The 26,575-nt window shown below is 38.0% G+C and overlaps 1 protein-coding gene across 5 annotated transcripts in view; it reads left to right on the forward strand.

The window, feature by feature from the left end:
- Positions 1-26,575, forward strand: part of SLC44A1 (solute carrier family 44 member 1) — a 193,557-nt gene that overhangs the window by 52,708 nt on the left and 114,274 nt on the right. Inside the window, exons 1-3 of one of the 5 annotated variants that reach the window (XM_049116336.1) lie at positions 424-588; positions 2,112-2,201; positions 12,009-12,151. In XM_049116336.1, the coding sequence (XP_048972293.1) occupies positions 538-588; positions 2,112-2,201; positions 12,009-12,151 (284 nt within the window). In that variant the 5' untranslated portion in view covers positions 424-537. Of the gene's footprint in view, positions 1-423; positions 589-2,111; positions 2,202-12,008; positions 12,152-26,575 lie in introns of those variants that run through there. The other 4 variants (XM_049116338.1, XM_049116337.1, XM_025433237.3 and 1 more) reach the window with 4 other exon arrangements.

Here is a 26,575-nt window from a genome sequence, read left to right on the forward strand (position 1 = left end):
TTCTTTTTTTGGTCATAAAAATTTTCACAAAACTGTCTTCATGATCACAGATTTTTAGAGTTGGAAGGAACCTAAGAGATCCAATCTAACTCCTTCCTGCCACCCAGAGAGATGAAGCGATTTATCTAGTCCTGTAGCTAACTAATGACAGAACCAGGGAGAGAACAGAGCCCTTCATCTATTTTCCATAGTGTTACATTCCTCTGGAAAAAACTGCCTACTCACTCTTGGTTTTTAATGCTAGTTAGAGTCTTGGGGTAAGGTTTTTTCCCCATGACTCACTACTGCTCTTTTGTTTTCTTGTGTGGGTGTCTGGGAGCAAGCTATCAAGGGTGGCGGGGTTTTTTGTTGAACAATTGAACAGTGTAAGGCTCTGAACAAGGAAAAAGCATTTGTCTGGTTAGCACGTGAAGGGTCAGGAGGAAGTGTTGTAGCTCAGACTCTTTGCCCTCAGTATTGATAGGCAGGTATTTTAAAGTTGAGTTTCCTAACCTGGGGTCTGAATTTTCTAAAGTTTTATGAAAATTATGCAAATAGATGCATACCTCCCAAGACCAGAATGTGTACCTTTCATCAGGTTATCAAAGGGTATGTAGCTAAAACCTTTCTTTCTTTCTTTTTTTTTTTTTTTTTAAGGGAGGGAAAGCTAATAAAACCTGAGAACCAGTTCCTCACTCTTGCACTCTACATACTAATTATACTAGAGGGCTCCTTATTATCTCCAGCCACCTTCTGCTTGTGTGCCCTTTCTGGTAGATAAGACTTCCCACATGGTTTCCTGGATCTTGTCATGGAAGCCTTTGGAGGCCCTGGCCTTCTTCTTACAGGAACTTTTCCTGTAGGTTTTCCAAGGCTACTTACTGTCTCTCTCCCTTCTCTGTTTATTGTTTCCAGCAGAGGGTGCAGGATTTTTGTTCATTAGAAAGCTTAGGGGTGTTATTTCAATTACATTCTGTTTAAAAGGAATTTGTACATTGACTTGAAAACATAAGACTATTTGCTGTAAGAAAAAAAAAATACAATCAGGATTCCAATCAATACTTTGCAAATTCACCTTTAGAATGCTGCTGGTTCTTAAAAAAAAAAAAAAAATGCTGCTGGTTCTTTAGTTAGGGAATCTCTGTTAAATCTAGAAACTCTTTAAACTTTCCAGAAACAGAATGAAAATCTGTGGATGGTGGTTTAGGAGTTACCCAGATCAGTCTATAAAAATGTTTTAATTTATGGGACACCTGGGTGGCTCAGCAGTTGAGTGTCTGCCTTTAGCTCAGGGCTGATTCTGGTTCTGGAGTCGGGTCCTACACCGGGCTCCCTGTGGGGGAGCCTGCTTCTCCCTCTGCCTGTGTGTCTGCCTCTCTTTGTTGTCTCTCGTGAGTAAATAATTAAATAAAATCTTAAAAAAAAAGTTTTAATTTAGTTTTTCGTTCCTGAATCTTACTAGAATTCATTTTAACGGACTTTCTTCCTAGAAGAGAACACATGTAAAACACATTCTAAATTTGTAAATCTAACATCTGGACACACAACAAGAAAGCTACCACTAGGATTGAAGTTGGAAGAATTTGTCATTTTATTTTATTTTAGTTTAGTTTATTTATTTTTAAGCAGGCTCCACGCCCAGCATAGAGCCTACTTTGGGGCTTGAACTCACAACCCTGAGATCAAAACCTGAGCTGATAACAAGAATCAGGAGCTTAACCGACTGAGCCACCCAGGCACCCCTGTTTATTCTTTTTAAAGAGCTAACACTGAGTATATATCTTGAACCCTTTGGTGTCATGTTAGATGCTGGGAAATGAGAAGAGGTCTCTTTCTTTGTGAAGCTCATGATCTTCTGAGGACATAGCTCAGCACGTTCTAATTCAACATGCTAAATGTAATAGAGGTACAAAAAAAAAAAGCATTGGAATCAGTACTCTTCCTGGCCAGAAGAAAGGTGGGAGTTAGGGAAAAGTTCCCAGGAAGGTGACACATATATGAGTTGTGTATTAAAATGTTCAGTAGAAACTTGTCAGGCAAGATGGAATCTAGGAATATGTGGTATGTTTGTGCCTTCCTCATTTTAATTAAATTTAACATTCACCACTCTATTATTTTTCATTTTCCATTAGAGTTCTAAACGAGAATGGAAGCCACTGGAAGATCGTAGCTGTACAGACATACCGTGGCTGCTGCTTTTTATCCTCTTCTGCATTGGGATGGTAAGGATACTCTCACAGATGATCAGAACCTGATGAATTCACGATCCAAGGGAATGATGGGGAATTGGTTTAAAGAGGGAGCTTGTTATTTACTTATATTTAACCCCTCCTGCATTGCTTATAACTAGAGGTTCTAGGATACCATTGAAGCTGCTTAATTTTGCCCCATACAATTCGTTGGTATTTGGTACCCTTTGATTTTTTTTTTCTTAAGCCTCCATGAGATAAATTAAGAGGATTGGAACTCTGTCTCTTTTCCTAGATCATTTGAGAAAGCCAGATCATTTGACATAAATTTCTGTGGATTGTGATCTTGGTGGAGTGTTGAGCAGAGCACTGGCCCCTGAGTCTGGAGTATTTATCCAACCCAGTCACACAAACCTAATGATTATTTTTGAACCAGTTTTCCTCTCAGGGGATTTGGTGTTCCTTTGTATAAAATTAGACTTTTTGCCAGAGGATATCTACAATGTTTCCAATTCTGACATCTTTCAGTTCTTCTTGGAGGGGAGGCTGATTGCTCCCTGCTTCTGCCCATACCAGGCCCCTGCTGCCTGCTGTGTCTGCTGGAAAGAGTGGCATCTCTCAGTTGGAGATCCAGGAACCTGGTGATTTTCCATTGGGTATAGAGGATGGAGGAACAGAGCCCCTGGTGCAGAGTGTCAGGGGTGTGCTTATTCAAATTGCATCCCCACCCTGCCCTGCAGGATTTCTGACACAGGCCTCTGGAACTCAAGAGTCACAAGGTGCTGAGCTGGAAAAAAAGGTTGAAAACAGTGGTTTTCAAGCTAGCTGATGTTTAGAGCTAGAATCAGAGCAGAGTTGGAAATCCTCATCTGGTTCATCACCCTCCTTCTACAGATTAAAAGCATCAAACCCAGAGATGGAAATGACCATGCCAAAACCACATCATGTTAATGGGAGAGCTGGTAACAGAACCCTGCTCTCCTTATTTCCAGGGCTGTGCTCTCTTCTGTCAGCTTGTTTCCTCTTCCTTAAAGGGACTGTGCAGATGGGCATTGCTTTCTCTTTCTTAGTCTTTACAACCAAAAACACAAACATGCTACCTCTCTGGCAGCCTTTTTCCACAAATGTGAGAGTATTTTTAGTCCCCAGCTCCCCATACCTTTTATAGAGCTTCTTTAAGGATAATCTTACTCTGTGTTCTCTGTGACTGCACACCTCACAAACGCCCTTTGAAAAATCACAGAACCACCCTAATCCTAATAGACATAATTGCAGGTACCAGTTATATACCCGAAGAAAGGAAAAGAAAGCAGCAGACTTTAAAAAGATATGTAATAAATTGGGCAAAATGAGGAGTGCTAGTTTTAAAGATAATAGCTCAGTTTCATGAAACCTGAGATATTTAGAAAACTTCAAAATACCCATTTCCTCACTTAGAACTTCTGAGATGTGGTTCAAGAGTCTACTTAGTTTAATGGAGTAGCACCTGAAATGCAGTGTGCATGCAGAGTGTGGGAGAGATTTTCTTTTTTTTTTTGCTAACAGAATTAGCGCAACCTCTCTCTACTCCCTGAATTATCCCTGAGACAGACAGCAGCTGACCTTTCAAAATTATGTTTATAAAAACATGTACCTGCCACTCTAGGTGCTTTTGATTTTTCTATGCTAAAATAGCTTGGTAAAGTGCAGTCATTAATGTTGATAGGCTGATTTGGGAGTGACTCAGGGTAAGGAGCTATTTGTTTACTGACACATTTTAATGCATTGGTAATTAATATAATGCTGATTTCGGTGCCATGGTAATTAAGACCCACTGTGTGTACTTTTAAATGCAGGCATAGTGTTGTTTGTTTTGGAATGATTTTTTTTTTTTTATTGGATTACCCTCATAGAGTTGAGCTAACCTCACATCCTGCTATGTGGAAACTGGAGAAATTTCCAAATTCTGTTGCCCACCATACTGGCACAGCAGTTCGAGCCAAGTTTGTCTTCTGTGTATTTGTTTTGTATGGTTTTTAAAAGCCTTTTTTTTTTTTCTTTAGGATTTCATTCTGTAGTACTTTTCAGAGAAACATTCACCAAACATTTGTCGAGCATTATCCTGTGCTTGATGCTTCTGTATGTATTTATCTCATTCAGTTCTCCCAGTTGCCTTATGAAATAGATTCTATCCTCAGTTTACAAACAAGGTGTAACAAGGTTAAATATTAGCTTGTCTAAGAATAGAATACTGGTAACATGTGACAAAGGTAGAATAGGAACTGGAATACTCTTTAACCTAGTAGCCAGTGGTCTGCTTCTTTCTGTCATCTCGGTGGCCTAATATTTAAGCTGTATCTTTATTCACTGTCCTTACTTGAAGTTCTTTGCTCATTCCTTGATATCTACTCTTTGAAATATTTTAAGGTCTTTCTTATTTCATTCATCTTCACCATTAAGTCTTTTTTATATGTGTTCACCTCTTCATAAGTAGAGGCTTCTCTTTTATTTCTTCCCTTACATTCAGTTTTTCCATGCTTGCCTTGTCTAGAACTTAGGGTTTTTTTCAAAGCAAATTGCTACCAGCCTTTTTGAGAGCTATCATCTTCCACATTTGAACTTTTATCGATATTTTGAAATTATTGGACATACATTTACTCTGTTCTAAAAAACTGCATGTAGCATTGTACTTCTAAATTTATGTTTTCCATTAAGGTAGCAATCAAGTGGTTCTCATATTGGACAAGTTGACTACATACCAGAATCAGCTAGGATTTAAAACAAACAAACAATTCTTTCCTGGGTTCTTCCTCTGATTCTGACTTAGTCTCTGTGTTTTCAATGTTTATCCAGGGTTGAGACTACTGTTTTAGGCACCAATAAACCACTGAAGAGTTTTCTGTTCTTTTTCTTTTTCTTTTTTTTTAAGATTTTATTTATTTATTCATGAGAGACACAGAGAGAGAGAGAGGCAGAGACACAGGCAGAGGGAGAAGCAGGCTCCATGCAGGGAGCCCGATGTGGGACTCGATCCCAGGTCTCCAGTATCACACCCCAGGCTGCAGGCAGCACTAAACCACTGCGCCACCAGGGCTGCCCTATTTTTTTTTTTTTTTTGAAGAGGGAGAGCTGGGAGGGGCAGAGGGAGAGAGAGAATCTTAAGCAGGCTCCATACCTGACACGGGGCTCAATCTCACAATCCTGAGTTCATGACCTGGGCAGAAATTAAGAGTTGGAAGCTTAACTGAACTGAGCCACCCAGATGCCCCAACCACTGAAGAGTTATGAGCAAGAAATGATGTGACCGAGTTTACAAAGATGGCCCTGGTAGCCAATGTTACAGATAGCTTATAATGCTGTTATAAAGGGGAAGCACTTTAGAGGCTGTAATAGTCCAGATAACATGTGGAAAACTTGAAATAAAGTAGCGATAAAGGAGAGGAGGAGAGAGTGTCATCAATGTTGTAGATAAGATGGAGGCAGAGTATGCATGACTAAGAGGTTCTTGTATTAGGGGTTCAGGGTAGGGTTTTTCAGGTCAAATCTGACCCCAACTTATAAGTTCCAAACCACAGTTTCTATACACATGCAGGAAGAAGAATGAGATGGATAAACAAAGTATTATATTAGTAGCGAGGCTGTACCCTGATTATACCCAAATAAAGAACTCCTTGGTAAAAATGACTTGTAGAATGAAGCGTGGGCCATGTGGCCTGAAGGTCCTTCTCATCGTGGGTTGTGTGACTTAATTTTGTCTCAGGGAGAGAGAGGTATGAGTGAGAAGAGAAAAGAGATCCGTCTGGACCCTATCTGCCCAGATCAGCTTACCACAGAAAGACAGGAAAGAGGTGGCTACTTGGCCTTAATGGGAGTGCTCCCCACAAACAGTAAAAGGCACAGAGATGCCTACAACTTACCCCTGATACTTAGTCCTATTTACTGTGGACTAGGGGGTGTTCGGCATGCGACATAGAAACATTTCAATTTCACAAATATACAATGAAGTAGATTCTGTTGTCAACATCATTCTCTTTTACAGTTAAGAAAGCAGAGGCACAGAGCTATGTTAAATAACTTGTCTAGGTTACATAGTGGCAGTAGTGGACCCAGAAGAGAAGATGAAAGATGGTGAGGCCTCAAGAGGTCCTCTGTTGCCTGAAATTGGGAACAACAGGAAAGTAATTGTTTAGAACATGGACGCGGTAACCTCACCTGCCAGCAAAACATGGACTTGTCAGTGTTTCAGCAAACAGGTTAGCATTCTTGCTTCCTCCCATGAAGTTAGGAAGTGAGAGTGATGGCAGGAAGTGTGGAGAGGGGAGACTGAGGAGTCCCTCTGACTTTGTATCTCACATATGCAGTCTGGTGAAGAATGATACTACAAAGACAGACAGGGTAGATGTAGGAAAAGGGAAGTGGTTTGGGGAAATGTGGAATGAGAAGATGAGTTTGGGAGAGGTAGGGTGTGGGTAAAGATAAGCAATGGGTTGGAGTTTTAGAGAATGATCTGGACTAGAGCTGGGTGTAGGAGACCTCCCTGTATACCTTGTCCCTTCAGACTGCTTTCAAGGACCTTTCTTTATTTGATAGCATTCGTCTAGTTCCCAGAGCATAGTGTTTCTACCTCATTAACTATTGTCGAGCATGCAGCACAAAGTGAAAGACTCAGAGACTCACTGCAGTATTTAGTCATTTGTGTGATGGTCTGTGCTTTGGCAGGATTGGAGAAAAGGAATAACAGCATGCCAAAAATTACCTTAAGGTTACCCGATCCAAATACCTACTTACTTCTGTTAATCCTTTGGGTTTTTTTTTTTTTTTCCTTTTTTAAAAAAAATTATGGCAAAATATACATAACATAAAATTCACTATTTTAACTATTTTAAAATAGTTTGAATCAATTTGCTTTTGATCCACTCTTGTTTTTGTATTCTCGGATACTATGGACCAAATGGGTTTATACTTCTTCCAGCAAGTATAGTTTGAAACATTTTACTTTTTATCTACTTTCCCTTAGGATCATAAAATTTGGGAAGAGGAAAGGGCTTTAAAGATTAATCTAGGTCAAGCCCCTTGACAGGTAAGGAAACTGAGGCTCAGAATTTACAGAGACTTCCCCACGATCATAAGGAGTATTTGTGGCAGAGCCGGGTTCATTTCCTAGTATTCCTTGTCTGTGTGTTTTATTTCTTTTTTTCATTGTTCAAGCTGCCTATGAAACTGAGCTTCTCTGATTCTGTTTCCTCACACCTCATTATTTTCTGATCTTTTGAGAACATTTCAGTTCTTTCAGGGTAAACTTTATGTATTATAACCCTTTCATACCCTGCCTGGCATCTTGTGTTTGATTATGCTCAATAAATGCTTATGAACTAGACATTTCTTAGACTTCCAGTAATTTTTGCTTATTGCTTCTTTCTTCCTTTTAGAGTAGTACATCCTATTAAACTTTAAAGAAATCTAGAAATTTGGCAGATTGGCAAAATTTTTAAATTTTTATTTGTTTGTATAAATATTAGTTCTGCATTAGGCATTCTTATGCTATCCTGTCTGCTGGGTCCTCATGGCCTTTCTTGTTTCAGGGCTCTCAGAAGAGGAGGAACAGAAGCCAAATGTTACTTCAAGGTTTGACAAATTAGTTATTAGGAGATTGACTCCAAGCTTTGACTGAGTTTAGGGATAGAGGAATAGGATTAGGTAGAGAGCTAAAGGAGGTTATATTTGAGGAGAAGAGTCTGGATATATTTTCATTAGTCCTTGGGAGAAAGCTATAAGTGTCAATCTTTTTTGCCCATCTTTTTATTTTGAATCATTTTGTTATATTCATATTTCATTGCCATCTGCCACACATGTTTTTGTTGATTTTTTTCCTCACCCCTCAAACCAAAACTAAGGCCTTCTGTCTTGCTCAGTTGCATGTTAAGGCTCCAGGTTTGAAATTCAAACATGCTTGTGAAATAAAATGTGTCCCTCTTTTTGACTAATAGTGAGTGAAACTAAGCAAATCCTCCTTCTTACGTTGAAGTAATGAGCACAGTTCATTAATTAGCAAATTGTCTTTCTCCCACATAGGCAAAGTGTGTCTTTCTCACACACTTCCGAGTGTGCCAGATCCAGCTTGGGATCCACCACCACTTGATGCCTTGATCTGATTTGAGTCACCTCCTGTTTGTGATTAGATTTGTCTGCTCCTTCTCTCCCTCTCTCAGAAGAGCAGTTCTGCCAGCACTTCAGTAACTCAGTCCTTTTAAGATTTTAGCCATGGTTCTCTTCCTTACTAATAGGCTTACTTTCTCTGCAGTGATTGCTCTCTACTATAGGGATATAAAAGCTTTCCTCATCCCCCTTATCATTTGCTTCATTAATATGATTTCCTTCTCTTGAATGCCTCTTCCTCTCCCCACTCACAGCCATTAAATTACTGAGTGGATTCTGTAAAGTTTCTCTCGTCCTATTTTAATTTCATGTACCATATTTTTTTCTCTTCTGAAACTGTATTGCTTCCTGCATTTGGATTTCAGAATGTTGTGTGTGTTTTTTTAAGGGCGATTGTATTTTTAATTATATTTGGCCTAGTTCCCCATCATCAGTACTTGTACCATATGGGAAGTCCCTGGGATAACAGTCATGGTTTCCTCCTATCTTATTACCTTACTTATTCTCCTTCCTTTCTCCCCTGCAGCTTCTTACCCTCCCTTCTCTAATGCCTTTGGAAGCTACTAAGAAGTTTAAATGGCCTGTGTGAAAATATGTCAGTGTCCCATTTTACCACATATATGTAACATTTATAATTTATACTCTGTCTACATCCCAGAGGGATATGAGGTGGCTTATGATTTAAAAGACAAAAAAACACTCAGCATAATACCCTCCATTTCCATCCACGTCGGAACAAAAGGACAAACATTATATGGTCTCATTCATTTGGGGAATATAAATAATAGTGAAAGGGAATAGAGGGGAAGGGAGAAGAAATGGGTAGGAAATATCAGAAAGGGAGACAGAACATGGAAGATTCCTAACTCTGGGAAACGAACTAGGGGTGGTGGAAGGGGAGGGGGGCGGGGGGTGGGGGTGACTGGTTGGCGGGCACTGAGGGGAGCACTTGACGGGATGAGCACTGGGTGTTATTCTGTATGTTGGCAAATTGAACACCAATAAAAAATAAATTTATTATTAAAAAAATGAAAATAAAAAACAAAAACCAACAAACCCTCACATATCCAACTGTACTGTTAAAAATAGTCACAAAGGGAAATCAGAAACCATTTAAAGGAATCTGTAACAAAAAGTACTTATCAAACACAAGAAGAAAATTTCTATAAAAAGTGAAAGAAGAACATAACCTTTTAATTATGCAAGGGCTTTGCTATTTTAGACTAGTAGAGAAAGAAGATTGTAATTGTGGTCTGAATGTTTCTGTATAGTGTCAGAATTACTGACATGCTTTCTCATTTTCCTCCCTAGAAATTTTTGTTCTAAAGGAGAGAACTAAAGGAGTTTTTGGTTAGTCCCCAATTATTGGTGTCAACTTCTTTAGTCTGGCTTTGTCTTTCAAATTTCCCACTAACAGCTACCCTGTCTTGATGACCAGTCATGCACCAGCCCAGCTAGGGGTTAGATATGCATTATCTCATTTAGTCCTCATCATCAGGCTGTGAAATAGATGATGGTACTTGTGTTAGGGATGAGGAAGAAACACTCTAAGTAGGTAATTGGATCAAAGTCCCATAGGTAGTAAGTGGTAGAGTGAGGGTTTAAATCCATATCTCTCTGGGTTCCCTTTCTGTTACTCTCTGATTCATCTTGTCAAAGAACTGTATTGGAAAGGTTAGCCATTAAACCTCCTAATCACTTCCAGTTTTTGTTCGGTGTAGGATTTCCTAATTTGAAGTAATGATATGCTTAAAATGGCATGCTGGTTTGCATCTCTGTATGTGTACAGGGGCTTAAGTATTTTTTTTTTTTTTCTCTTTTTTAGTATTGGCGTGAAGTCCTGTCATGGAACTATCTTGCATTTTCCATGGAGGAATCAGGAGAGGGAGGGGGCAAAAGGCGAGGGTGAATGAGTGAATCCCCACCAGCCTCTGCCTAACTCTATTGCGAGCAGTTAGCTGCTGCTTTGAGGCAGAAGGGTACTAACATTTTTATTGAAACAGACACTTACATGCATTATTTCATGTAATTCTCACAGCAGCCTTTGTGGTAAGTGGTTTTAGCCTCAATTTATAGACAGGAAAACTGAAGCACAGAACATTAAGCAGGTTTGTCCAGTGTCACACAAGTAGAAAATGGAGTGATCAGTATTCCATTGATCAGTGAAGGTTATCTGACCCTAGAACCCATGGTCTTTTCCTTTACGTGTTCTCATTTTTAACAACAATAATAGTTAATATTTATTGAGCTCTTACTATGTGCTGAGCAGTATTCTTGCCACTTTACTGGATTATTTCATTTAATCCATATAGCACTCTTATGAGATATACACCCACTATCTCCATTTTACCTGAATAGAGTGAGACGCAGAGTTGAAATCACTTGGCAAGGATCCGCAGGCATGAGAGTAGCAAATCAGAGATAGTCTCCCTCTGAAATTGGACTTTCTTACAGACTGTAGTTTCAAGCAGTTTCTACTAACTAGAGCCACACTCTCTACACTTCCCCCCTCCTTCCCTTTCCTTACCTGCAAGATAAAAAATAGAGGGGTTATTTAGAAAAAAAAAAAAAAAAGAGTTTTTGCCTTTTTAAGAAAGTATGTTTAGGAAAGAAATAGTCTCCTTGGAGGAACTGCATATGAGTACAGCACTGAGCACCATAGGCCTGAGATCTCACTGGGCTGCTTATACGCACACTACTCATGAGTCTTGACTATCCTACGTTAAACACTGATAATCTCTGCCTTCGTTGGCCACTTCAATAAGGACAAAAAAAACCATAACCTTTTAATGACCATGTTGCAAGATTTTCTAACCCCAGTCTTTTCTCCCAATTCATTTTGTCAGGAGTGAGTGAGTCACTTACTTCCTATTCTTATGACTGCTAGCCTGCAGTGAGTATAGGCTGTTATTGCCTTGTCTCGGTCACTGCATACTTGACTTAGCAGGCACGATACAGTTCCGAAGCGTCTACCATTTATTTGCCTTTGGCACTGTGATGAAGCCTATTCCTGTGAAATGAAGTAACCTTTGTGGCACATAGACCCAGTGCCTCACTCTCTTGAGTCTGCGACATTAAAAGCACGGTGGTGTTGCACGGTGTAATTCTTTGGCTTGTATACAGCTTTATTGCAGAAAGGAAACAGAAGTGTTGCATGTACCAAAGTGATAATAATTCAAAACCCACATACCTATGTTCTTTGATTTTTTTTTCTTTCATCTGTTGCTATTGTTCATTTAACAGAACTCCTTTACAACCAAATAAAACTAAAGAATGAAACAAGCTGGGTTTGATTTTATGGTCTGATCTTTACTAGCTTCTGTGGCATTGGGCAACTTACTGAACCTCTCTGGGTCTCATTCTCCCTCCTGAGGATTAGCGATAATGTCTGGTAAGCACCTAGTAGGAGCATGGCACGGTGCAGATGTTCAATACAGAGAAGCTATTACTATCATAAAATGCAAAGACTATCTTATGATGTAAAAGCTTGAGATTTGTTTTGTTGTGGTAGTAAATAGTGTTTCCCTGTGGGCTTCTTGTGCTGCTTATGTGAAATCCAAGGAAAACAGTTGAATAGTGTTTGCAATAAGGAAAGATGGCTCTTTGTTCCCTTCAACAGACAAAAGAAGCTCATTATCGTATCAAGTAGTGACTGTTGCTATTGAACTGGTTTATTTGTATGTTTTTTCTGTTTTTTTTTTCTAGGGATTTATTTGTGGCTTTTCAGTAGCAACAGGTGCAGCAGCGAGACTAGTGTCAGGATACGACAGCTATGGAAATATCTGTGGGCAGAAAAATGCAAAGTTGGAAGCAATACCAAACAGTGGTATGGACCACACCCATCGGAAGTGAGTAGACTGTTGGCTGAATGAACACTGTGGAAACTTTGAATGGGGGGTAGAAAATCCTGCTTTTCCAGTAATATCTTACTGAATATTATTTTTATATGACTCCTGTTGGTGTTTTTATTTTTTTAACCTCCCACTCGAATTATTCCTGTTTTTGGTCTGTCAATACATTTTCCAGGAAATAAAATTAGCTACCAAGTTAAAATGCACTATCTTGAGGTTTTAATGAGTATAGGCTTGATTTGAGAGGATTATTCCTATACTCTGTTTTCCCATTAGCCTTTAGGTTATACATGAAGTCTTAAATCAGGAAATAACTTAATACTTTTTCTTCCTACGACTGTATTGATGGGAGACAGAGGGATGATAATGGATTTTGAAACATTAAAGGTATAACGAAACATTTTGTGATGCATCATTTATAAGTACAGTACACATCAATTTCCAATTTTATAAGATACATTTTCTTTGTCAGACTTTAAAATTTGTTTTGAATTTGCAAGTTTCATCTTTCGCATTTCATGAAATTCCTGACTTAATTGCCTTTTTTCTTCAGAGGAGCTATTATTTCATTTTTAATGTCTGTGAGGAAAATGTCATCATACATATTTTAGATTTGATGTCAGTATATTTGTCCACACTGTATGTTTATGCCCCATTACAGTTGATTAGACAGGTTTAATAAATAAATCAAGTCTTCAAAATTAACCAAACATTTTAAAGTAATGGGTTACCCAATTCAGTTTATGAACTTTATAGGAAAAGGCTAAGCAGTGAAAACTATTTTTAAGGATGTAGTTGTCTTAAGAAGTATTTTCCAGGATATAGTAACTATATTTATTATTAGATAAATCCGTTCATTAAATCAGTGCCTTTACTGGAAAGTATAAGATTAATTTGATAATTTCACAAACTTGAAGAAATCCAAGTAGTTATGATATGATCTCAGAAATATTCCCCCATTGAATGGAGTAATGCAGTTCAAATAAATATAATTTTAAATAATAATAATGAATATTTGTGTAGCGTATCATAGTTGGCAAGCATATAACACCATGCTGTGAGGTAGGTGTAGCAGAGGTTTAGAGAGATTGAAATGATTTTCTCAAAAGTCTGGTTGGTCAGTGGAATATCAAATGCAGATTATGAGCTTTTTCTCTTGATAAGCATCTGCATCCCTTGACAGAAGTGAAAATTGGACTCAGAGTAATTTGGAGGATTTTCATTTATCCCTTTTTTGATTGTTTTATAGAATTAACACTTTTAGGCCTTGTGTTATTTCTGATAACAAGACAGCCTATATATGTATATTGTTTATTTGTTTATATATAGACAGCCTATATATATATATATGTATGTGTGTGTGTGTATGTATATATTTCTTTATATATATATATTTCTTTTACTTTTTGTTTTGAAATAATTTTAGACTCATAGAAGTTACAAAAATAGTACAGAATTCCACATCTTTTTTTGTTGTTGTTGTAGGTAATGTCTATGTTGCAAACACTTTTTGACTCTTTAATGCTATTGACATGTACCAAACATAAAATATTACCATTTAGGTAACTGAAGAGATAGGAGGAAAAGAGATCTCTTCCTTCAGATCTACTGCTCACATGAGGTCATACTCATGTTTATGGCTCCCTTTATAATTTGCTGATGGTTCCAAACATATTGTCACCATAAGATTTGTGTAAATGTCACTCTTCACACTTAAACTTATAGAAGTTCATTTGGTCAATTTTTAATTTCAAGTCCTTGTATTTTCTAAATACTGATACAGCTATTTCTTGTATACTATATATTCTTCATACTATATATTCAATACACTATGTATGTGTATGTACACACACTATATATATTTTTATAATTGGCCTCTTTCAAAGAGAGCCTACTTCTTATTCCAAAAAAGTGGTGACTTTTCCCTGAGTATTAGCATAGTTGGGAGCCATTCATGGATAGCTATAGAGGAAATAGTTTCCCAGGTAGCTATACCTTAAGTATACATGTTTGTTTGTTTGTTTGTTTATTGAGAGGGAGAGGGTGAGGGAGAATCTTAAGCAGGCTCCATGCCCAATGTGGAGCCTGACCCAGGGCTCGATCTCACAACCCTGAGATCATGACCTGAACCAAAATGCAGAGTCAGATGCTCAACCAACAGTGCTACCCATTTTAGTGCTGAACCATCTAAGTATTTCTCTTAAAATGCTACATATATATTTTAATGAGTAATACATTTTTTAACATAACTTTCTCAGGTAAGTCTATATTGTTTGGATTTGAAAGAAGGCACAGTGTCTCTGTGTTTGTTACCTTTACTCCGTCCTCTTATTTTTTCAGCCAAATGCATTCATTTCCTAGTTTTTCATTCATTTCCTACTATATGTTTGTCTCCATTATGATACTAGGCCCTACCATAAGCAATAAAAATTTTTTATACCTGTTTTGTCTGCTTCTACCCCAACTTGACCTTGATCACTATTTTCTCTCATTTTTTAATCCTCAGTCCCTAATACCTGATATTTACTAGGACCTATCTCCATACATACTTCTTGAATAAGTTAATAAATGAATCCTCTAAAATCTTGAATACAACTAATTCTTTCTTGCCTTCATGAGTATTATTTCCTCTGTCAGAAGGAAATATTTCTCCCATTCTTCATGTGGCTGCATTCTACTCATCCTTCAGTCCTCATTATATATGTTATTTCCCAGAAAGGTCTTTTTTGACTTCACAGTTTAAATCAGGTATTTAAAAATACTTTCTCATGGGGAAAATGACTCTTGATCTTGGGGTTGTAAGTTTGAGCTCCATGTTCAGTGTAGTTTATTTTAAAAATAAATAAATGAAAATAAATAAAAAGATTCCCATTGTGTCCTGTAATATGTGTAATAACATATTTATTTTGTGATTATTTGTTAAATGTTTGTGTCTTCTAAGTTCATGAGAGCAGAGGTGAAGTCTGTTTCATTCAGACTGTATCCGTAGTACTTGGAATGTTGCAGGCACTCAAGTAAATGTTTGTTGAATGGGTAAAAAATTTATTTTCTTAAAATATTTTTTAAGAAGTGAAATACCAAGTCTGAGGATAAGATTAAGATTACTAATAAATATTTTAAGATTATAAAAATTGCTAATGAATATGGCTTTCCATAATGTCCATTCTATTTACATTACCACCAGTGTCTGAGGCTGCTTTATCTTTGCTTGTATTACTAGTTTTTATTTTTTGCTAATTTGGTTAACCAAAAATGGCATTTTATAGTTTTAATTTGCAAGTCTTTGGTTATTCATGAGCATGAGCCTTTTTCCTTCACATGTTTGTTGACCTCAGGACAGCTGTTGTGGTAGCATATCTATTCTTGGTCTTCTAATCTCTAATCTTCTCCATCCTTTATGCTGTGATAGGATTAAGTTCTTTCAAATACTTTTTATGGTCATTTCCCTGCTCAAGAGCCTTTCCTTAGTGTTGATGCCTACATTATCAAAGGGGAGCCTATTCAACACCTGCCTTTGCAGGCTTCCCATGATCTAGACCCATTGTACCTACTCAGTCCTTTCCCACTGTTTCTCAGTGCAGTAGATAGTATTTTTATCCAAGATATTCATTCTATTTGTGTGCAGTCCCCTCTACTTCTCTGCCAGTTTGAATTCTTGAAAGACTTAATAAGATGGGTCCTGTAACTAACCTCTTCATGAAATATTTCAAAACAAACTTTATCCTATAGTGATCTTTTATTACCTGAACTTTCCTATCTCAAATCTGTTTTTCTGTTGCCCTGGAGTTCTTCTCCAATTATACTGTGTGTTTCTTCTGCCTGCATTAATTATCATTTGCTAGGTAACAATGTTACTATAAATTGGTGGCTTAAAACAAGACACAATTACTATCTCACAGTTTCTGTGGGTCAGGAATATGAGTATGGTTTAACTGAGTCTTCTGCTTCGGAGTGTCTCCCAGGACCTCGATCAAGGTGTTGGTCAGGCCTTGGGCTCTGTTGGGGAGTTCTCCTTCCAAGCTCACATAGTTGGCAACACCCCGTCTTTCAGGATTGTTGGACTCAGGGCTTTAGCTCTTCTTCATGGCTGTAAGCCTGGGCCACCCTCAGTGCATGCTGTGAGAGCCACTCCATATATATGGTGGCTTACTTCAAAAGCCAGCAAGGGAAAGCATCAATAGAGTCTGCTAGCAAGATGGAAATTAAATTTTATGTAATATAATTATAGAAGTGATATCTTGTTACCTTTGCCATTTTCTCGTGTTAGAAGCATATCACAAGTCCCACCCAAAGTCAAGGGAGGGAATTACACCAAAGTGTGAATTCCAAGAAGTGGGAATAATTGGGGCATCTTATAGTCTTCTGCCACCCTACCCAACTCTGTCTCCCTGGAGCGCCATATTTTTACAGCTGCCAGATTAAAACATCCAAGAGTTATTTCACAGGGGCTTAGTAAGGATGTGAAAGAAAATGGTAGATAATATTTTATGAAATACAGGAAGGCCCCAACTTCAAATGGATTATGTTCCCAAAGTTCACTTTTAAATTGTTTGTTTGAGATATGTATAACTCTTCTGCATAGAAACAATGCTATAAATAAGGTTCTGAGGCTGGGTTAACTCAGAAAGGTCATTTGTCTTAGAATCATGGAGTGTCAGAGATGAAAGGGATTTTTAAGATTATCTAGTGTGTAACCTCCTTAAAGCATCCCATCAAGTATTGGTAAACTTGTGTGTAACCTCGGTAAAGCAGCCCATCAAATATTGCTGCCAACTGAGGCTCAGAGAAGAAAATGACTTATTTTGTAGTTGAAAATGACTTATTTTGTAGTTGAGCTATTATTATGTAGCAGGATGCTAGAGAACATAGGTAAGGCTTACAGTCTTTTTTCCTTTCTTTTTTTGGTGGAGGGAGTAGTTGTAGGGAGTGGAGTAGTAATAATATATTTGAAGTCTGATAGACAATTCCAAAAAGATCTCTTCTTCCACATTCTACATTGCCTACCATTTTCAGAACTGTAAAGCTAGCCTTACAGTATATGTGTCAATTTTTAGACAGAGAATTATTATTATTATAGAAATTGTTCCCAAAGGGGAAGCCCCATATCCTCCATATCAATTTGGATAGAGCAAGGCTGCTTCTAGTTCTAAGATATCTGGATTTGTCGATATGGGGACTATACTGGGGCAAAGCATCTAGCTCTGTTAGCCCCTGGGAGACAACTGGAGGAGCAGGAGGTATTATTATATTTCTACCATGGATGTTACCTTGTCCTGGGTGCCCGGGATGGGAGAGGCTATGGCAAGATGGTAGTGGCTCTTAGTATGCATAGGTTATTGTAAAACCAGATAAGGGTATGTTGAGAACTGCTTTTAATGTTTTAAATGTAGGTATTATATCATTATTAGAAATTTTTCTCTATTCTGCAAAAAGTCCTAACACAGAGCTTAGTGAGTCTTTGTGACTCTTAAGAAATTTTCTCAGTGAGATAAGTGAGATAGATCTCACTTATCACTATTGATTTTTTTCATAGAGGTTCCAAAGATTTATTTTTTGCACAAATCTAACTTTATTCTTTATCTTTTTATCTTTCCTCTAAGGAAGCCATTTAAAGCCCCAATCACTGATAAAGGCTCTTTGACTGTAAAATGCCTCTCAGATTTCAGATAATCAGTATGAACAGAATGTACAGGAAGTAGAGGTCTGAGGAGGTTGATGGCATACATTTATAAGTAAAATCTATAGGGGGCATTTTATTTGAGACCTTTTTCAATTACCTTCATAACCTGTGGCAGGGTATATCTACTGTGAGTTTTACTTTTTCTTTAACTGTCTCATTCCCCGGAAATCCACTGCAAAGAATGTTTGTGCTTAAAAGGGCCGTGGAGATCACTGAGCCCCTTCATTTTTCGGATAAAGAGACTGGGGTCTAGGAAATGTCAGTGGCTTGATGAAACAGTAGTATCAGAACTAGCACCCCACTCTTTACGCTCAGTCTAGTGCTCTTTGCGTTATGTACTCCACCACCCCTGGTAAGCGACACAATGATTTCAGTTTCCCATCCTTTTTACTTTTGGGGTCTCTCCCTCTGGACATTTAAAGATGAAAAACTTTTAGTAGAACATGCAGAGAAGAAAGGGCAGGTAATATAAATTAATAAAGTTATAACTAAAGAAACTTTGAAACCTACACAATCTATGAAGGCTTCGAATAATCTGAAGGCAGCCTTGTCTGTTTCTCTCTGTCAGATGAAGAACGTGCATTTTATTGATGAAATATGTTGTTCTTATTTCACACTTGGGCATTTTTAGCATTTGTGTGTTTTAAATACCTACTGAAAAACATGTAGTTTATTTTTTTATTTTTATTTTTTAAAGATTTTATTTATTTATTCATGAGAGACAGAGGGAGAGAGAGAGAGGCGGAGACACAGGCAGAGGGAGAAGCAGGCTCCATGCAGGGACTCCAAAGCAGGACTCCATCCTGGGCCTCCAGGATCATGCCCTGGACTGAAGGTGGCACTAAACCACTGAGCCACCTGGGCTGCCTGAAAAACATGTAGTTTAAACTAATAATGTTACTTTTTTTCTCCTGACAATGTTACTTTTTTAAGATAGTTGATTATTTAATAGACAGTAGTCTTATTTTAAAGAAACACTCTATTTTTACGATCTCTGTATGGACACAGGATAGGACTGTAGTGGCCACCGATTACCTTCCCTAAAGCTCAGGTCTCTGTAGGTTTAGTGTCTGGCTCAGTCCACCCCATGATGGCTAGTTAGCTTACTTACTCTTATAAAAAGCTTTTTGGGGAGTTGGGACTGATATGGTACCAATTTGGAGAATGTGTTTACTCTTTAAACTACTCATAAGAAGATTGGCAAGTTTCCCGTGCCTACATCATACCGAATACCCATCTATATTAGGAAGAATGTTTTTCTTTAATTAGTTAATAAGTAAAACATGCCTTTAGTGAAGAGTTTTTAAGGAGTTATCAAGTCTTCTTGACTGTGCATACCTGTCCCTGTTTGAAGAAGAAAAGGAACTAGAATAAAATTTGCTAAACTTCTTGCTTCGAGGATCCTTGTCAGCCAACTACAGTTAGTTCTTATTCAACTAGGACATCTTTCTCTTTCAGATGACTTAAATTACTGCTTACTGAATGACTATCCTTCACCATTCTTGAAAATTCTATTAATTATTTTATTTAGTCCTCAGCATTTATTAAAATGTGTGTGCAAGAGATCTCCATTAGGAAAAACAAAAGAGGAAACAACCCAAATGGCTGACAAAAGAGGTTTGGTTAAATTCATTTATTCAGGCATTCTATTTTTTGCCATCTTCTTTTGTTTAGGCATTGGCGATTATAATCTTGAGCAAAAGAGGCACACTCTTTAACTCATGGAAATTATAATCTAGTGAACAAAACAGAACTTAATAAGGTCATCTGACAGTCATAGTATTAACAGCTGTTTTAAGTGTTATGAAGGGAGAAGCATAAAGGCTTGAGACAGGTTGTAGTAGGAGGACCTGGCCCAGTCCGAGTTACTGTTGAATGGAAAATTATGGTGTAGAATCATGTCCATTGATATGGAATAGCCACATAACATTATGAAGGGAAAAATAAGTTACAGAACAACAGAAATAGTATGATTTTTATATATACATATAAAAACGTGCATAGAAAGGTATAGAATGACATGAAGATGTTAACGTGTGGTTATCTGTCACATTTTGGATGGTTTTGATTTTATACTGTTTCTCCTAAGTTCTCTTCAATCAATATATATAATTTATGTAATGAAAAAAAGTGGGGAAAAAAGACATTCATAATCCCTGTCCTTGAAAAGCTTGGATTTTAGCAAGGAAGACAGAATATGCAGATAAACCATGACCGTGCCATGTGGGACATCCTGTAAGTGTTGTGTGGTGAGTGCCTTTTCCTAGGTTCCTAACAGCAGGCTGGTGGGGACAGAAAAATAAGGCAATTTGATGGTGGCACTGGAACCACTGCTCTATTATTAGTTGCTTCTGCAACTGTAACAAATTGCCACAAACCAAGTGGCTTGAAACGCAAAGTTCTCTGTAGATCAGAAATCTGCATGGTAAGGCTCAACCGGTTCCCTGTGCAAGGTTTCACAGGGCTGAAATCAAAGTGTCAGCAGGGCTAGGTTTCTTACCGGAGGCTTTGGGGAATGAATCTTCTTCCAAGCTCATTCAAGCTCTTACCAGAATTTGGTTCCATGTGGCTGTCAGATTGAGGTCCCATTTCCTTGCTGGTTGTCAACAAGGGGTCGTTCTCAGCTTCTAGAGGCAGCCTATATATTCAAGAACCTATATTCTGTGGCTCATGGTCCATCCTTTAGCAACAATGGGCCAGATCCTTCTCATGCTTCGGTGTCTCTGACCTCCCCTTCTTCAGGGTAACATGTTGGTTCTAGATTGTCCATTTGTGTGAAAGAATCTCTCTCAGCCAAAGGCTTGGGGGGTTCAGGGACAGAGTCATTTCAAGTAGGGTTTTAGAGCCTTACGTTGGAGGTCCAGAGCAGGACTTGCATTCTAGCAAGGCGAAAATCAAATAAAGTAGGCTTTTTGGAAGAAAGGCATACGTAGTGGTGATGAGGGGGAAACTGGTGAATGGATGGTCGTGTGGGTTCTTGGGCTATGTGGCAGCTCAAGAGCCTATCTCCAGTGAGGATGGAATTCCAATTAGAATGTCAAGCTTAGTTCTTATTTGCTGAATAACATTGTGGGCTGAGTCTACAGGTTGGAGTTCTGTAGGACATGCTAAAGCTGGGTGACAACTGGCACCTATAATGAAGAGCTCCTAATTCTATCTTGTGGAGTTGTAGAGGCTTAGAAGAGGAGAGGCAGTGCATTTTATCCATGGTGCTAATGCTTGAGTTTTACAGTGTTCAGGGTTTTCTCCAGAGCAGCCCAATAGAGCACTTGCTTATTCCTACAGTTTGAGAGGAGTTTGAACAAATGGAGATACTTTGGCTTTGCCTTGAGGGAAAGCCCTGTCCTCTTGGCTTCTTGTCAAATATTCTCTGATTCTAGCATTAACCTACCATCTCTCCTAGTTTGGTTCAACACGAAAAAGAGCAGCCTAGATACTACACATGAACTTGTATTTGTGGACTCTTTTTGTCATAAACTGATAAGCATTTGAAAAGAATAACATTTTTGAAGTTCTAAATGGAAACTTATTGTATTATTTATGCAGTTTTCCCTAAACTCTGTTTTACTCTCATGGAAAATGTGAGGTGTTGTAAAAATGATAGGTAAATATTCTGAGGGCAAATTTATGGAGGCATCTTTGGAATTTCTTTTTTTCCTTTTTCTTTCTTTCTTTCTTTCTTTCTTTCTTTCTTTCTTTCTTTCTTTCTTTCTTTTCTTTCTTTTCTTTCCTTTCTTTCCTTTCTTTCCTTTCTTTTTTTTTGCTGTATTTTGTGATCGCACCACTATTTTTTTTTTTTATCACACCACGATTTAGCCTGAATTTTAAAGCTTTCTACAAAGATAACATCTGTATTACTAGTCTAATTCTAGGATATTATTTGCTATGGATAATACCGCTAGCAATTTGAAAGAAGAGATTCAATTATGTACCTTAGAAAATGCAGGAGTTGAAATTTGAAATGTTTTGCAGATTCAAAATAGGGAAGTAAAAAGCCACTTAGAAGTAGATGACATGCATGCAATGAGACAAGGATGAGGTGATTGGTTTTTCTCTGTGTTACCTGCTTCAGTGTATATCCCGCCCAAGTGAGTTAAACATGCTCAGTCCAGACTTTCACTACTTGGGTTGGTTCCAGGTTAACCAGGCAACTGTAAAGAGTCTAATAAGCATTTGTCATTGTATATAAGCTCATAGATATGACCTTTGTAATATACTTTAGATAATTATTAACCACTTCAACTATGAATGTTAAAGTCATTAGTTTGCCACCTCTTTATTTATCTGGATGTGAGGGTCCACAGTCCACATATGACCACACTCAATTCCGACACTTATGCAAGATTGGATCCCTAAGATTATCTTTACTTCTGATACCACTTGCAAGTTCAGGGGGTCCACACGACCATTCTTAAGACTCACAGAACTTGCTGAAATCCATTATATTCACAGCTACAGTTTGAGGGAAGAGCTATAGATTAACACCAGCCAGTGAAAGAAGTACACAGGGCAGAGTGTTCATTGTTTTCTTTCTGTGGTGTCAGGGCATTTGCTTACCTGGCCTTGATATGTAACAGTATACATGACACATTGCCAAGTGATAAGCTCACCCAAGTCTCAATATTCAGAATTTTTATTGTGGCTTCATTATGCAGGCATGATTCATTGCACATGTGGCTGATCCTATCTCTAGCCCCTTATCTTTTTTTTTTTTTTTTTTTTTTTTTTTTTTTTTTTTTTTTTTTTTTTTTTTTTTTTTTTTTAATTTTTTTATTTATTTATGATAGTCACACAGAGAGAGAGAGAGAGAGAGGCAGAGACACAGGCAGAGGGAGAAGCAGGCTCCATGCACCGGGAGCCCGACGTGGGATTCGATCCCGGGTCTCCAGGATCGCGCCCTGGGCCAAAGGCAGGCGCCAAACCGCTGCGCCACCCAGGGATCCCGTCTAGCCCCTTATCAAACTGACAACACATGATCCCCAAATTCCTTGTCTACATGACATTGCTGGTGTTCCTAAGGGTGGTCAACCCCTTGGGCAGCTGGCTAGTTCAGTTGGTAGAGCATTCAGTTCTTGATCTCAGTGCTGTAAATTGAAGCTCCATGTTGGGTGTAGAGATTACTTTAAAAGCTTAAAAAAAAAGAAGAAGAAGAATGATCAGTCCCTGCCCTAAATTCTATCTGGTGAGGCCTGCCCACACCCTAAATCATATTGTTGGAGTATCTGCCATGACCCAAGGTCCCTGGCAAATAAAGACACTCCTTTGCCCAGGGCAAAGTTGAAACCTTTTTCTGAGTAGATTAAATTCTTTGTTATGCACTTTAAATGTGTAGGACTTAATTAGGGGATTCTTGGATTTTGTAAAGTATGTTTTTCAAGATGAAATTTGAGATATTTTATTTTTATAGTTTTATTACAGTATAATTTACATATAATAATTTATTGTAACTAGTAACTGTATATTCATACATGCTTTATCACAATCCACACTTCTGTTGCCCCCTGAAAATTACTTTATGCCCCTTTGCAGCCAGTTCTTCCCCCATTCTTGTCCCCAAGTAACCACTGATCTGCTTTCTGATGGTATAGTTTTACCTTGTCTAGAATTTCATAGGCATGGAATCATGTAGTATATTGTGTTTTGTGTCTGGCCTTTTTAACATAGCATAATAATGTTATTGAGATTCACCCATGTTGTTAAATACAATAGTCTGTTCTGTTTTAATTACTGAGTAGTATTCCATTCTGTGGATATACCACATTTTGCTTGTCTGTTCACTAGGTTTGGGTAATTTGGTTTATTTACTTATTTAAAATAATTTTTTTTCTGTTGTGAATAACACTGCTTTGGAAACCTATGCATGTGATGCTATATAGATGTGTATTTCATTATTCTTGGGTAGATACCTAGGTTTGGGATTGCTGAGTCATATAGTACAGTTATGTTTAACTTTATAAGAAATTGCGGAACTATTTTCCAAAGGAGTTGCAGCATTTTGCATTCTCACCATAGCTGGAGCACAGGGGTGCAAGAGCACCTGGCCCTGGGGGTTCCAAATGGACCAGGTTCAGCTGGTCACATGTGCATGTGATGGTATTTCTGTATGGTTTTAAATCTCGTGTTTTAGTGACCAGTGATGGTGAGCATCTTTTTAAAGTATTGGTTAACCATCCATAAGTCTTCTTGTGTGAAGTATTTGTTCAGATCCTTTGCACATTTCGACAAATTGGTTTGTTTTAAAAAGTTTTAAGAATTCTTCATATATTCTGTTTACAAGACCCTAATTAGGTATATGTTTTGCAAATATTTCTCTAATTTGTGGTTTGCCTTTTTGTTTTCTTAGTGGTATCTTTTGACAAATTTTTAATTTTGATGAAATCTCATTTGTCCATTAGATATACTTAAAACATACACACAAATGTATCTTTTTAATGGCTCAATGTTTTTGTACTCTGACAAATCATCGATGTGACCCAAAGTCATAGAGATTTGTTTCTATGTTTTTGTAGCCGGTGCACAGGGGTACAGGAGCCCCTGGCTCCGGGGTCCCCAAACAGACCAGGTTCAGGCTGCTTGCCCTTAACAAAATCCAAAGGCAGAGAGACACGTGGTGAGGAAACAAGAAAGGAATTTATTTCAGTGAGGCCAACACCAGGAAGGCAGCGGATTAACGTCTCAAAGACCATCTTCAAAGTGCTGAAAATACTTCTAGGTTTATATAAGGAGAATGTGGGACAAAGGTGGGTGGGTACATGCAGGTGGGCTGTAAAGGTCAGGTCATCATTGTCTTGGGGTCAGTCACGTGGGGTCTTGTTGGCTCTGGGCAGTCTTCTTGCTTGAGAGGGTGGTTTTGGTTCCCAACAGGGGATGCTTTACCTGCAGGGTCTTTTGCCTGAGTTAAGAGATAAGCTGGAAAGAAGAACTTAATCAGTTGGAAAGTACAGACTGAGGTTCAAATGGAAGTACTTGACATCCTCTTTCATTTTCTTCTGTACATTTTGTATTTAGCTCTTATGTTTATGCCTATGATCCATTTTGATTTAATGTTTGCATACTGTGTAAAGAGGTCAAGATTTGTCTTCTTTTTCCCCCAATACAAAAACCCAGTTATTCTAGCTTCATTTATTGAAAAGACTGCCCTCCCTGTTGAATAACCTTGGCACCTTTGTAAAAAAATAGATTTTTAAGTCTAGGGCATTAAAGGAAGCTGATAGAGTTTCTGGTAGCGGCAGATACCGGTATTACTGAAAAAATTAAAGTAAGGCTATCACCTCTTTTTGTAGCACTGTTTTAAATAACTAGTTGCAACAAATTATATAAAAGATAAATGGAATGTGTGTAGGTCAGTAGAGATAAAGATAATACTATCTGCCAATGACGAGGGACGGTAACCTAAATGCTTAGGAGATTTAACAAAAACATATCTTGAAATGAGATGCTTAAATCATGAGTTATAAGACATACACCTAACTCAATTCAGTAATTTATTTTATCACTAGACAAAATAGAATGAAAAACGTAATACTTGTCTTATGAGAAAACAATCTAACAAGATAGAGGGCCAAATACAGAGAATTATAATACTTTAATAGAAAAGAAAACAGGGGATCCCTGGGTGGCTCAGTGGTTTAGCGCCTGCCTTTGGCCCAGGGCTTGATCCTGGAGTCCCTGCGTCGGGCTCCCAGCATGGATCCTGCTTCTCCCTCCTCCTGTGTCTCTGCCTCTATCTCTCTCTATGTCTATCATAAATAAATAAATAAATCTTAAAAAAAAAAAAAAAAAGAAAAGAAAACGAATAATAAGAGAATATAATCTACTCCTAGTTGAGTAGCCTTAATAAGGATGACAATACTAACAAAGTTAATTTATAGATTTAATACAATACCAGTTAAGATCCTGATAGGATGGTGAATTGGGCTTGATTGAGAGTATAAATCACAGAATAAAGGAGCAGGAAAGAACTTCAGGGGAGAACATGTTAAAAATTATGCTTGTTCACAGAATAATTTGAGAGGATTAGAATTAGGAGCATATATATTTTGAGACAGTTAAATGGAGATAGAAGAGTAGGGAGCCATACAATGGAAGTAGAGAAGTAAGATTAGACCAGAAATTTAGGTTAAGTGTGGTTCCTAAATGTTAGCATCAGATTAACTGAAATTACTGGCTTTGGAGATAGAAAGGGAAATTTTTGGGTTTCACCAGAGTTTGCCTATTTAAAGACCTCTAGGCAGGTACTATAAGTCATGTAAGGGGGCTGGGATCATAGGGAATGTTGGACACTTTGAACTTGATATGTTTGTGCCCAATTAAAGAATAGTTTCTACTTGGTCCTAGATGATTTTTGGCATGTGGATGGATGGCCCAGTGGTCCTCCTTTTTCAAAAGAAGCCAGAAATCTATTTATGGAAGGAGAGTAGGCGAGCACACATAACCTATCACCTTAGTCTATTCAGGCTGTTAAAACAAAATGTCACAGACTGAGAGGGTTATAAACAACAACAGGAATTTTAATTCTCTTAGTTCTGGAGACTAGAAGTCTAAGGTCGAGACATTGGAATGATAACAGTCTCATGAAGGCCCTCTTTGTGGTTCATTGCTAATATCTCCCTGTGTGCTCATGTGGTGGAAGTGGAGAGAGATCTCTTTGGAAACTTTCGTAAGGGCACTAGCCCCACTCATGAGGGCTCCACCCTCATGACCAAATCACCTCTCAGAGGCTCCTAATACCATCGCTTTTG

The sequence above is a fragment of the Canis lupus genome, chromosome 11 (genome assembly GCF_003254725.2).
Source record: "Canis lupus dingo isolate Sandy chromosome 11, ASM325472v2, whole genome shotgun sequence".
Classification (NCBI taxonomy): domain Eukaryota; kingdom Metazoa; phylum Chordata; class Mammalia; order Carnivora; family Canidae; genus Canis; species Canis lupus.